Source organism: Mustelus asterias, chromosome 1, assembly GCF_964213995.1.
Source record: "Mustelus asterias chromosome 1, sMusAst1.hap1.1, whole genome shotgun sequence".
In the NCBI taxonomy this organism is placed as follows: domain Eukaryota; kingdom Metazoa; phylum Chordata; class Chondrichthyes; order Carcharhiniformes; family Triakidae; genus Mustelus; species Mustelus asterias.
In genome coordinates, this window is record NC_135801.1 from 192,673,661 (window position 1) to 192,688,337 (window position 14,677).

General features: G+C 46.9%; 1 protein-coding gene across 1 annotated transcript in view; it reads left to right on the forward strand.

Moving 5' to 3' along the window:
• Positions 1 to 501, forward strand: part of nagk (N-acetylglucosamine kinase) — a 30,181-nt gene extending 29,680 nt beyond the window's left edge. The window contains exon 8 of the mRNA XM_078224519.1: positions 134 to 501. Within this exon, the coding sequence (XP_078080645.1) occupies positions 134 to 327 (194 nt within the window). The 3' untranslated portion in view covers positions 328 to 501. The remainder of the gene's footprint in view (positions 1 to 133) is intronic.
• The last annotated feature ends 14,176 nt before the right edge of the window (positions 502 to 14,677 follow it).

The following is a 14,677-nucleotide window of genomic DNA, read 5'->3' on the forward strand; positions in this document are numbered from 1 at the left end:
GGAACATCCTTCCTGCATCTCCCCTGTCTAGTCCTGTTAGAATTTTATTGGGCCCAATGAGATTCCCCCCTCGTTGTTCTTGCTGTGGATGCTCTGACGTTGTTACAAATGCAAGTTTTTTCTTTTCTCTTAGGATTTGTGGAGGTCTTGCAGGAAGCCACACAAAAGCCAATGGGAAGGGATCTGAAGAAAGTGACGATGATGAAACTGAAACACTCTTCAGCGCTGGGTGCGGCCAAACTTGGCGCCAGACATGTCGGTTACGAGTTACCAATGAACTATGCAGACAATGTAGACATCTTCTTCGAGCACTGCTTCAGTCCCTAGAGGCACTTAGATTGTTTTGATAACAGTATTGATTGATTGTGGCCAATGAGGTCGAGGTCTTTTAAATCAGAGAGGATTCAAAATGCTTTTTTTTTAATTGAACGGTTTTGTATTTTTTCCATGAAAAAGATAATCAGTTAATTCAAGTTGCATTACACTTGCTTCCTAATCAGAGACGCTTTGTATTCAATGATATTACTGAACAATCTCACTGAGGATGGTATCTGTTCGCTGACTGGTGCATCTCGAGTCTTTCTCTCCCTCTTGGATAGACAGTCGCTCTTGCTTTCCCTAAGGGAGATAGTGGGTGGAATTCTCCCAAAAAAGTTCTAAGTGTCGAATTCTCAGGAAAGCTGGAGTAATTCATGTGTTTTTTTTTCAGTGGGAGTTCACACTAGGATCTCCCACACTCAGTGCAATGCAGAGGCCACAAGTTTGAATATCATTAGACAGAACATAGAACATTACAGCGGCAGTACAGGCCCTTCGGCCCTCGATGTTGCGCCGACCAGTGGAACCAATCTAAAGCCCCTCTAATCTACACTATTCCAATATCATCCATATGTTTATCCAATAACCATTTGAATGCTCTTAATGTTGACGAGTCCACTACTGCTGCAGGCAGGGCATTCCACGCCCTTACCACTCTAGAAACTACCTCTAACATCTGTCCTATATCTCTCACCCCTCAATTTAAAGCCATGTCCCCTCGTGCTAGCCAACACCATCCGAGGAAAAAGGCTCTCACTATCCACCCTCTCTAATCCTCTGATCATCTTTTATGCCTCTATTAAGTCACCTCTTAACCACCTCTCTAACGAAAACGACCTCAAGCCCCTCAGCCTTTCCTCATACGATTTTCCCACCATACCAGGCAACATCCTGGTAAATCTCCTCTGCACCCTTTCCAATACTTCCACATCTTTCCGATAATGCAGCGACCAGAACTGTACGCAATACTCCAAATGCGGCCGCACCAGAGTTTTGTACAGTTGCAGCATGACCTCCTGGCTCCGAAACTCAATCCCTCTACCAATAAAAGCTAACACACTGTACACCTTCTTAACAACCTATCAACCTGGGTGCCAACTTTCAGGGATCTATGCACATGGACACCCAGATCCCTCTGTTCATCCACACTACCAAGTATCTTACCATTAGCCCAGTACTCTGTATTCCTGTTACTCCTTCCAAAGTGAATCACCTCACACTTTTCCACATTAAACTCCATTTGCCACCTCTCAGCCCAGCACTGCAGCTTATCTATGTCCCTCTGTAACCTGCCACTTCCCTCCGCACTGTCTACAACTCCACCGACTTTAGTGTCATCCGCAAATTTACTAATCCATCCTTCCACGCCCTCATCCAGGTCATTAATAAAAATGACAAACAGCAGTGGCCCCAAAACAGATCCTTGTGGTACACCACTAGTAACTGAACTCCAGGATGAACATTTCCCATCAACCACCACCCTCAGGGGACCTGGAGATTCACACCCAGGAGGCTGAAAGCAGCGGAACTCTGCGCGTGCACAGTGGCCTCGAACTGTCAGCCTCCCATTTGCTGGCCAGCCCGGGATCCCCGCAGTGCTCCCCCAACCTCCCCCCCCACCCCCCCAATGGCCCAATCGCAGCCCTCCCCTGACCATTCCCGGCCCCTCCCCACCCCCGTCCTGCCCCGATCTCTGGCGCTAGGAGATGTTAGCAGGGCGCAAACGCTCATAGGAATCCTGCGAATCATTCACCTGCGGAGAATCACTCCCGGTATCTCGCTCCTCGATTGTTTCTTGATGCTTGCCTTGGGAAAGAGGAGGTTAGAGGGTTGGGGGTTGGCAGAAAGGGGCCGACCTGTGTATAATTCTCTCAGATGCCAAGCGGCCAAAGCACAAGTTGCAGGCTCTCCTCACTGTTCCAACACTGCATCTAATCAAAAAGAAGTGTTGGGGAGTTAAACAGGAGTTGAGGGAAACATTAACTGATGACCCAAGTTTATAGTTAATGTGGACGGTTTGGTCTGATTGGTATGTTTCCCTGTAACTATTAGCAACTGAGTTCACTGCTCACAATGCAATCTCCTTTACATTGAGACAAATGCAAATTGGGGCGCCTGCTTTGCATAACACCTCCACTCAGTCACTGCACGTAACCCTGACCTTCCAGTTGCTGGCCATTTTCATTCACTACCTCGCTCTCATACTCACATTTCTGACAACCTGTTGCAGTGTTGCATACAGGTTTTTCCCCCCTGTTTTTTGGGCGAGCTAAGTTGAATGAATTTACAGCGCTCTGCACCACAGAGTCTCTCAGGGGATTTATGCAGGCGGGGCCTAATCCCGAGAGACTCGCATTGGGCTGCAGAGGGTGCTACTGCACGTGCGCCACTCTGTGTATTGGTTGACAAGGGCTCCCCCCCCCCCCCCCTTGTCAATCAAGAATCTCATCAAATTCAACCTTAAAGATATTCAATGGCACAGCCGCCACCACTCTGGGGAAGAGTTCCAGAGACTCGGAACCCTTTGAGAGAAAAATAATCTCTCCATTTTAAATGGACCTCCGAGTCTTAACCACGCCACCATTGTACTGCACTGCCAGGGTGCCAGGCTGGCAATGCCCAAGGGGCAACTCTACCTCCCGGGAGGCCTGAATGGCCTTTGGTCCCACCAGCGATTGCAGCAAGCCTGGTACCCTTTGAAGGGCACCATACCTGATACCCACTTTGTGTGGACCTCCATCGGCTGGGGCAGAAACTTTAGCAAGCCTGGGCAATTGAGTCTGCATACGGTAATTAGCCTTACACTGCTCTCCGGTGCGAGGCTGATTACGCTGTAAAAAATGGACCAGAATATCACGACCGGCCGGTTGCGAATCCTGTTTTTTCCCTCCTGCTGACATTTCCTGGCCCGCTGCCAGGTGGCACGGTGGCACAGTGGTTAGCACTGCTGCCTCACAGCACCAGGGACCCGGGTTCGATTCCCGGCTTGGGTCACTGTGTGGAGTCTGCGCGTTCTCCCCGTGTCTGCGTGGGTTTCCTCCGGGTGCTCCGGTTTCCTCCCACAGTGCGAAAGATGTGCTGGTTAGGCTGCATTGACCCGAACAGGCACCGGAGTGTGGCGACTAGAGGAATTTCACAGTAACTTCATTGCAGTGTTAATATAAGCCTTACTTGTGACTAATGAATAAACTTTAAGAAAAAGCTACGCGAGCAGCACAGCGAGCTGGGAAAATTGCACCCTGGATTTTTAAACTGTACCCCCTAGTTCCAGTTCTAGCCCCTTCTATACTGGATTATACAATGTGCCCAACTGTCCAACCTTTCCTCATAGGATAACCCCTTTGTTCCGGGAATCTGTCAGAGCTCAAGGTGAGTTTGAAGAACAGCTCCTTACCTTCCGATTGGGCACTTTACAGCCTTAACATTGAGTTCAAAACATGAACTCTGTCCTCCATTTTGATGTTTTTGCGAAGTGCCAGTCTATCTTGTTTGTATTTTTCGCTTTCATACCGAGCTGTCCTTCATTCCCCCATTGGCACTCACTCTGGACAATGCTTTACTACAACAACTACCACTCCCTTTGCCTTTTGTTTCAGGACATCTTTGCTATTTAATCTCTCCCACCCTTTACCCATATCTCAGACCTCCCCTTTTGTTTGTCTCTCTTTCCAGCCTTTCACCAACATCAAACCCATCTTATTTCTCCCTCCCTTCCATTCTTGAAACATTGGACTTGAAACATTAACTCTGCTTCTCTCCACAGATGCTGCCAGACCTGCTGAGTATTTCCAATACTAGTTCTTTACTCTGGGATGGAGATTAATAGGCCCTGGGGATTTTTCAGCCCTCATTCAATCACCCCAATACCCTCAGCATCATTTCTCTGCAACACTGGGTATCATTCTAGCGAATCTACACCACTCTTCTTCAAGCTTTAGCCCTCAAAGTGAGAGGATTTGAGTACAGGAGCAGGGATGGTTTGCTGCAATTACAGTAAGAAGTCTCACAACACCAGGTTAAAGTCCAACAGGTTTATTTGGTAGCACAAACCACTAGCTTTCGGAGCGCTGCCCCTTCATCAGGGGCAGAAACCTGTTGGAATTTAACCTGGTGTTGTGAGACTTCTTACTGTGTTTACCCCAGTCCAATGCCGGCATCTCCACATCATCTGCTGCAATTATACAGGGCCTTGGTGAGGCCACACCTGGAATATTGTGTGCAGTTTTGGTCTCGTTATCTGAGGAAAGATGTTCTTGCTACAGAGGGAATGCAGTGAAGGTTTATCAGATGGTGGTACTGATGTATGAGGAGAGATTGAGTTGGTTAGGATTATATTCACTGGAGTTTAGAAGAATGAGGAGGTATCTCATAGAAACCTATAAAATTCTAACATGACTCGACAGGGTAGATGCAGGGATGATGTTCCTGATGGTCGGAGTGTCCAGAACCAGAGGTCACAGGCAGATTTCTTCACCAGAGATTGGTAAACCTCCAACACTTCCCACTGCCTCGGCAAAGCAGCCAGCATAATTAAGGACCCCACGCACCCCGGACATTCTCTCTTCCATTTTCTTCCATCAGGAAAAAGATACAAAAGTTTGAGTTCACGTACCAACCGACTCGAGAACAGCTTCTTCCCTGCTGCTGTCAGACTTTTGAATGGACCTACCTCGCATTAAGTTGATCTTTCTCTACGCTCTAGCTATGACTGTAACACTACATTCTGCACTCTCTCCTTTCCTTCTTTATGAATGGTATGCTTTGTATAGAGTGCAAGAAACAATACTTTTCACTGTATACTAATACATGTGACAATAATAAATCAAATCAAATCAAAAATAGCATTTGCAGACGAAAGGGGAGTTAATGGATGGGGGGGTGGGGAGGAAGGTGGGGCGATCAAAATGAATGGTGGACCAGATGTGAAGGGCCAAATGGCCTGCTCCTATTTTCTGTATGACAATTAATTTAGTCCATTCCGGGTCCTTAAAACAATGCCAAACCACTACAATTACCCGTCAACTGACAACATCCCACACAATTCCTCACTTTTTCTCCTGACAAATGCCCTTCAACAAGTGTCCTGTGATAACTGCGTTCCTGTGGCATGTGTGCAGTTATAGAAACCATAGAAAATTACAGCTCAGAAACAGGCCTTTTGGCCCTTCTTGTCTGTGCCGAACCATTTTATGCCTAGTCCCACTGACCTGCACTTGGACCATATCCCTCCACACCCCTCTCATCCATGAACCCGTCCAAGTTTTTCTTAAATGTTAAAAGTGACCCCGCATTTACCACTTTATCCGGCAGCTCATTCCACACTCCCACCACTCTCTGCGTGAAGAAGCCCCCCCTAATATTCCCTTTAAACTTTTCTCCTTTCACCCTTAACCCATGCCCTCTGGTTTTTTTCTCCCCTAGCCTCAGCGGAAAAAGCCTGCTTGCATTCACTCTATCTATACCCATCAAAATCTTATACACCTCTATCAAATCTCCCCTCAATCTTCTACGCTCCAGGGAATAAAGTCCCAACCTGTTCAATCTCTCTCTGTAACTCAGCTTCTCAAGTCCCGGCAACATCCTTGTGAACCTTCTCTGCACTCTTTCAATCTTATTTACATCCTTCCTGTAACTAGGTGACCAAAACTGTATACAATACTCCAAATTCAGCCTCACCAATGCCTTATATAACCTTACCATAACACTCCAACTTTTATACTCGATACTCCGATTTATAAAGGCCAATGTACCAAAGGCACTCTTTACGACCCTATCCACCTGTGACGTCACTTTTAGGGAACTCTGTACCTGTATTCCCAGATCCCTCTGTTCAACTGCACTCTTCAGAGTCCTACCATTTACCCTGTACGTTCTTCTTTGGTTTGTCCTTCCAAAGTGCAATATCTTACACTTGTCTGCGTTAAATTCCATTTGCCATTTTTCAGCCCATTTTTCTAGTTGGTCCAAATCCCTCTGCAAGCTTTGAAAACCTTCCTCACTGTCCACTACACCTCCAATCTTTGTATCATCAGCAAACTTGCTGATCCAATTGGCCACATTATCATCCAGATCATTGATATAGTTCTCAGTAATGCATTCCTATTTTATACCCTTTAACGAGATGAGGATGAATTTCTATTTGATTTGATTTATTATTGTCACAAGAATCATAGAATCCCTACAGTGCAGAAGGAGGCCATTCAGCCCATTGAGTCTGCACCTACCACAATCCCACCCAGGCCCTATCTCTGTCACCCAACAAAGAACAAAGAACAGTACAGCACAGGAAACAGGCCCTTCGGCCCTCCAGGCCTGTGCCTCTCCTTGGTCCAACTGGACCAATCGTTTGTAGCCCTCCATTCCCAGGCTGCTCATGTGACTATCCAGGTTAGTCTTAAATGATGTCAGTGTGCCTGCCTCCACCACCCTACTTGGCAGCGCATTCCAGGCCCCCACCACCCTCTGTGTAAAAAACATCCCTCTAATATCTGAGTTATACTTCGCCCCTCTCACCTTGAGCCCGTTACCCCTCGTGAACGTCACTTCTGCTCTGGGAAAAAGCTTCCCACCGTTCACCCTATCTATCCCCTTCATAATCTTGTACACCTCTATTAGACCTTCACTCATTCTCCGTCTTTCCAGGGAGAACAACCCCAGTTTACCCATCTCTCCTCATAGCTAAGACTCTCCATACCAGGCAACATCCTGGTAAACCTTCTCTGCACTCTAACGCCTCCACGTCCTTCTGGTAGTGCGGCGACCAGAACTGGACGCAGTACTCCAAATGTGGCCTAACCAGCATTCTATACAGCTGCATCATCAGACTCCAGCTTTTATACTCTATACCCCGTCCTATAAAGGCAAGCATACCATATGCCTTCTTCACCACCTTCTCCACCTGTGTTGCCACCTTCAAGGATTTGTGGACTTGCACACCTAGGTCCCTCTGTGTTTCTATACTCCTGATGACTCTGCCATTTATTGTATAACTCCTCCCTACATTATTTCTTCCAAAATGCATCACTTCGCATTTATCCGGATTAAACTCCATCTGCCACCTCTCCGCCCAATTTTCCAGCCTATCTATATCCTGCTGTATTGCCCGACAATGCTCTTCGCTATCCGCAAGTCCAGCCATCTTCGTGTCATCCGCAAACTTGCTGATTACACCAGTTACACCTTCTTCCAAATCATTTATATATATCACAAATAGCAGAGGTCCCAGTACAGAGCCCTGCGGAACACCACTGGTCACAGACCTCCAGCCGGAAAAAGACCCTTCGATCACTACCCTCTGTCTCCTATGGCCAAGCCAGTTCTCCACCCATCTAGCCACTTCTCCTTGTATCCCATGAGCCTTAACCTTCTTAACCAACCTGCCATGTGGGACTTTGTCAAATGCCTTACTGAAATCCATATAGACGACATCCACGGCCCTTCCTTCATCAACCGTTTTTGTCACTTCCTCAAAAAACTCCACCAAATTTGTAAGGCACGACCTCCCTCTTACAAAACTATGCTGTCTGTCACTGATGAGATTGTTCCGTTCTAAATGCACATACATCCTGTCTCTAAGAATCCTCTCCAACAACTTCCCTACCACGGACGTCAAGCTCACCGGCCTATAATTTCCTGGGTTATCCCTGCTACCCTTCTTAAACAAGGGGACCACATTCGCTATCCTCCAATCCTCCGGGACCTCACCCATGTCCAAAGAAGCGACAAAGATTTCCGTCAGAGGCCCAGCAATTTCATCTCTCGTCTCCCTGAGCAGCCGAGGATAGATGCCATCAGGCCCTGGGGCTTTGTCAGTTTTAATGTTCCCTAAAAAACCTAACACTTCCTCTCTTGTAATGGAGATTTTCTCTAACAGGTCAACACCTCCCTCCGAGACACTCCCGGTTAACACGCCCCTCTCCTTCGTGAATAGCGATGCAAAGTATTCATTTAGGATCTCCCCTATTCCCTTGGGTTCTAAGCATAATTCCCCTCCTTTGTCCCTGAGAGGTCCGATTTTCTCCCTGACAACTCTTTTGTTCCTAACGTATGAATAGAATGCCTTAGGATTCTCCTTAATCCTGCCTGCCAAGAACATCTCGTGACCTCTTTTTGCCCTTCTAACTCCCTGTTTGAGTTCTTTCCTACTCTCTCTCTATTCCTCCAGAGCTCCATCTGTTTTCTGTTGCCTGGACTTAACGTACGCCTCCCTTTTCATTTTAATCAGATCCTCAATTTCTCTGGTTATCCACGGCTCTCGAATCCTACCTTTCCTATCTTTCCTTTTTACAGGCGCACCCTTCCTGTTTCTGAGTTCCACCCACAGCGACTCAGTACATGACCCCTCTAAGTTGTCTACCCTCTGCACCGCGGTAATATGCTCCTTAACTAATATCGCTACTCCCCCACCTTTTTTAGTCCCTCCTCTGTCTCGCCTAAAACACTTATACCCCGGAATATTCAGCTGCCAGTCCTGTCCTTCTTTTAACCAAGTTTCCGTCACCGCAACCACATCCAAATTCCGCATAAGCATTAAGGCCCTAAGTTCGTCTGTTTTACCCGTTACGCTCCTCACATTGAAGCAGATGCACTCCAGACCTCCAGGCCCACTCAGGTCATCCTCCTCCAGAGTGCTCCTCTTCTTAGCTAGCCTTGCCCTGGCCTCCAGCTCAACCCCAGCCTCAGTATTTACTGACCTACTGTTTTGTTCCCCACCCCCCTGCCACACTAGTTTAAATCCTGCCGAAACACTCTAGCAAAACTCCCAGCCAGGATATTTGCTCCCTTCCAGTTAAGGTGTAACCCATCCTTTCTGTACAGTTGCCATCCTGACTTGAAGATTTCCCAGTTATCTATGAATTTAAAACCTTCCCTCTTGCACCAGTCCTTTAGTCACGCGTTCAACTGTAGAATCTCCCTGTTCCGAGCCTCACTTGCACTAGACACCGGGAGCAGTCCAGAGATTGCTACCCTGGAGGCCTTACTTTTTAGCCTAGCACCCAACTCCCTGAATTTCTCTCATATGACCCCCCTGCTCTTCCTACCTACATCATTTTCACCAATGTGTATAATCACATCCGTTTGAATACCTTCCTTTTTAAATATGCTTCCTACCCTCTCGGAGACATCCAGTACCCCGGCACCAGGGAGGCAGACTACCATCCTGGATTCTCATTCACTCCCACAGAACCGCCTGTCCGTGCCTCTAACCATTGCATCCCCCACAACTATCGCTCTCCCCACATATTTACCCTGCTAATCCCTCTACACTACACATTGTGGGACACTAAGGGGCAATCAACCAAACCTGCACATATTTGGATGTTGGAAGAGAGTATGTCCAGCGTGTGTGGGGTCCTTGATTATGTTTTTCTAACGCAGCGGGAAATGTAGACAGAGTTCATGGATGGGAGGTTGGTTTGCATAATGGACTGGGCTACGTTCACAATCCTTTGTAGTTTCTTGCGGGCTTGGACAGAGCAGGAGCCATACCAAGCTGTGATGCAACCAGAAAGAATGCTTTCTATGGTATATCTGTAAAAGTTGCTGAGAGTTGTAGCTGACATGCCAAATTTCCTTGGCCTTCATACATAATGAATGCCCATCTAGTCATGGAACAGGCGGTGTCTGGAGTTCAGCCCCAGCCAGAAATGGCAGCCCCCAGAGTGGTGAAAATTGGTCAGACAAGTTGCTGTGGGGAACGATGTCACAGGAGTTGGCGTTGACATCATAATGAGTTAACCAAATTTCTTCTTGTAAAATAAAATGTAACAGCACAGTTCATCTCCAAACGCACCCTCAAATGCACATAAATACTCATAGACTCATGATACCATTTGGAAGAAAGCATATTGTAAATCCTTGAAGAAGGAGGACCGAGAGAATCGCGAAGTTGCGAGGACAATTTAAAAGGAGGTAATTAATGAACTCCGGAGAGATGCCTGAGACTAACTTTGACCCATAGCTCTGACGAAGGGTCATCCAGACTCAAAACGTTGGCTCTATTCTCTCTCCACACTTGCTGAATTAAACCTATGCCCTCCAGTTTTAGACTCCCCTACCTTTGGGAAAAGATATTGACGATCAAGCTGATCTATGCCCCTCATTATTTTATAGACCTCTAAAAGATCATCCCTCAGCCTCCTATGCTCCAGGGAAAAGAGTCCCAGTCTATTCAGCCTCTCCTTATAACTCAATCCATCAAGTCCCGGTATCATCTTAGTAAATATTTTCTTCACTCATTCTAGTTTAATAATATCCTTTCTATAATAGGGTGACCAGAACTGTACAATTATAATAGGGTGACCAGAACTGTACAATTATAATAGGGTGACCAGAACTGTACAATTATAATAGGGTGACCAGAACTGTACACAGAATTAGGGCACATTAGTGTAAGTGAGTATTAGTGTAGTGGGGAGATGGTGGTAATGTGATTGGACCCCAGGCTGATGCTCTGGTCAAATTTGACTTTAGTAAATAAATCTGGCACTGAAAAAAATCAGTCTCAGTAATAGGGACCATGAAATTATCATCAATTGTCGTAAACCCATCTGGTTCACTAGTGTCCTTTAGGGAAGGAAATCTGCCGTCCTTACCCGGTTTGGCCTACATGTGACTCCAGAGCCACAGCAATGTGGTTGACTCTCAACTGCCCTCTGAAATGGCCGAGCAAGCCGTTGCATTCAAGGACATAGAATCATAGAATCCCTACAATGCAGAAGGAGGCCATTCGGCCCATCGAGTCTGCACCGACCACAATCCCACCCAGGCCCTACCCCAGTTAGGGATGGGCAACAAATGCTGGCCTAGCCAGCGAAGCTTACATCCCATGAAAGAATAAAGAACAAAAAATGTGGTTGCGTTACTGTAGTATCCAATCAGAACAAGTTCAACTTCCACCAGGGCAATTTAAATACAAACCCCGTGTTAGTAAAAGTGACTCTGAAGCTGGCACAATGCCATGAAAGTCCAACCACTGATGCTCTTAAGGGAAATAAACCCATCATCGTTAGCGAGTGTGATCTATATGTGACTCCAGTTCCAGGCCAGATTGATGGCCCTCGCAAGCATCAAACCAGAGCACAGTGGTTAGCACTGCTGCCTCACAGTGCCAGGGACCCGGCTTCGATTCTGGCCTCGGGTAACTCTATGTGGAGTCTGCACATTCTCCCCGTGTCCGCGTGGGTCTCCTCCAGTGCTTCAGTTTCCTCCCACAGTCTGAAGATGTGCAGGTCAGGGGTCCTACAGTACAGAAGGAGGCCATTTGGCCCATCGCATCTGCACTGACCACAATCAGACCCAGGCCCTATCCCCATATCCCCATGCATGTAACTCTAGCTAGTCCCCCTGACACTGAGGGACAAGTTAGCATGGCCAATCCACCTAAAACCCGCATATCTTTAGACTGTGGGAGAAAACCAGACCACCCGGAGGAAACCCACGCAGACACGAGGAGAACGTGCAGACTCCGCACTGGCAGTGACCCAAGCCGGTTAGGTGGATTGGCCATACTAAATTGCCCCTTAGTGTCTGAAGATGTGTAGGTTAGGTGGATTAGTCATGGTAAATGTGAGGGGTTCTGGGGATAGGTTGTGAGGTGGGCCTGGCTAAGATGCTCTTTCGGAGAGTTGGTGCAGACTTGATGGGCCGAATGGCCTCCTGCTGCACTGGAGGGAATCTATTCTATTCTCTGATCCTAAACTAGGGATGGGCAATAAATGCCAAACTTGCCAGTGGTGCCCGCCTCCTGGAAAGGAGTGAAATTTACCATCACTGACAATCTATTGTTTTGAATTTTAAATTCACTTTTGCACCTTGAGATGATATGATTTTAATTATGTTTTTCTTTTTTTCTCCTTCTGTGGCTGGCCTCTGAATCTCTCCAACAAGTTGAGACTTCCTAGTCGGCAGCATGGTAAGATCCAAAAACTCATCTGGGATTTCTTTCTCACTCAGTCTAATTTTCTCCCAAAAGTGGGGTTCAGGCTTTGGGGGAAAGCTTTGGTTTACCTGATACTGACAGCAGTCTGCTTATAGGTTCACCGCCGAGTCCTGCAGCACAGGAAGAGGCCCTTTGACCCACATGTCTCTGCCAATCATCTATTCTCATCCCATTTTCCAGCACTTGGTCTACAGCCTTGTATGCCTTATATGTTTCAAACCTCATATGTTTCAAGTGTTCATCTAAATGCTTCTTAAATGTTGCAAGGATTCCCGCCTCTACCACCTTTCAGGCAGTGAGTTCCAGATTCCCACAACCCTCTGGGTGAAAAAGGTTTTCCTCAAATCCTCTAAATTTCCTGCCCCTTATCTTAAATCTCTGCCCCCTGGTTATTGACCCCTCTGCTAAGGGGAAACATTCCTTCCTATCTACCCTACTATCTACATCCTTCATAATTTTGTACACCTCATCAGGTTCCCCTCAGCCCTCTCTGCTCTAAGGAAAACAGCCCCAGCCTCACCATCCTCTCTCCATAGCTGATCTCACCTCAAGGTAAGCAAGGTAGGTCCATTCAAAAGTCTGATGGCAGCAGGGAAGAAGCTGTTCTTGAGTCGGTTAGTACATGACCTCAGACATTTGTATCTTTTTCCTGACAGAAGGTGGATGAGAGTATGTCTGGGGTGCGTGGGGTCCTTAATTACGCTAGCGGCTTATCCGAGGTAGTGGGAAGAGGAGACAAAGTCAATGGATGGGAGGCTGGTTTGCATCTTGGAATAGTCTACATCCACAACCTTTTGTATTTCCTTGAGGTCTTGGGCAGAGCAGAAAACATACCAAGCGATGATAAAACCAGAAAGAATGCTTTCTTTCTGCTTAGGTGGAAGGGATAAAATTCCTTGCCGTTTCTCCCGCTGTCCTTTGTGCTGGTGGATCAGTGGGAAATTCCCTGGCTCTATGAGAACCTTAGGGAGATAGCTGGCTTTGGAGGGAGTTTGGTGTAGATTTATTAGATTTACCAAAGGCAAGGACAGATTACACAAACTGCAGTTAGATTCTCCAGAACCGAGAATGTTAAGGAGTAACCTGAGGAGAGATGATGGTGTTGTGGTAATGTCATTGGACTAATAATCCAGAGGTCCAGGTTAATGCTCTGAGGCCATGGGTTCAAATCCCACCACAGCAGCTGGTAGGAATTTAAATTCAATTAATAAATCTGGAATATAAAGCTAGACTCAGAAATGGTGACCATGAAATTATCATTGATTGTGGCTAAAAACCCATCTCACAAATGTCCTTATCTGTTCTGACTTCAGACCCACAGCAATGTGATTGACTTTTAATGTCCCCTGAAATGGGCATTACGGGGAGGTGATGGCCTAGTGGTATTATCGCTAGACTATTAATCCAGAAACTCAGCTAATGTTCTGGGGACCCGGGTTCGAATCCTGCCACGGCAGGTGGTGGAATTTGAATTCCAAAAAAAATCTGGAATTAAGAATCTACTGATGACCATGAAACCATTGTCGATTGTCAGAAAAACCGTTCTGGTTCACTAATGTCCTTTAAGGAAGGAAATCTGCCGTCCTTACCCGGTCTGGCCTACATGTGACTCCAGAGCCACAGCAATGTGGTTGATTCTCAACTGCCCTCGGGCAACTAGGGATGGGCAATAAATGGTGGCCAGCCAGCGACGCCCATGTCCCACGAATGAGTAATAAAAAAAAGAAGTAGCCTAGCAAGTCATTCAGGTAAGGGCAATTAGGGCTGGGCAACAAAAGCTGACCTTGCCAGTGACACTCACATCCAATCATAGAAATCATAGAAACCCTACAGTGCAGAAGGAGGCCATTCGGCCCATCGAGTCTGCACCGACCACAATCCCACCCAGGCCCTACCCCCACATATTTACCCGCTAATCCCTCTAACCTATGCATCTCAGGGGCAATTTTAACTTGGCCAATCAACCTAACCCGCACATCTTTGGACGGTGGGAGGAAACCGGAGCACCCGGAGGAAACCCACGCAAATATGAGGAGAATGTGCAAACTCCACACAGACAGTGACCCAAGCCGGGAATTGAACCCGGGACCCTGGAGCTGTGAAGCAGCAGTGCTAACCACTGTGCTACCGTGCCACCCTGAAAGAATACATTTTAAAAGTATTTGATTGAAGGTTTTCAAGATATTTCGGAATTCAGAAGAATGAGGGGAGATCCTATAGAAACATATAAGATTATGAAGGGAATAGATAAGATAGAAGCAGGGAAGTTGTTTCCACTGGCGGGTGAAACTAGAACTAGGGGGGCATAGCCTCAAAATAAGGGGGAGCAGATTTAGGACTGAGTTGAGGAGGAACTTCCTCACCCAAAGGATTGTGAATCTGTGGAATTCCCTGCCCAGTGAAGCAGTTGAGGCTACC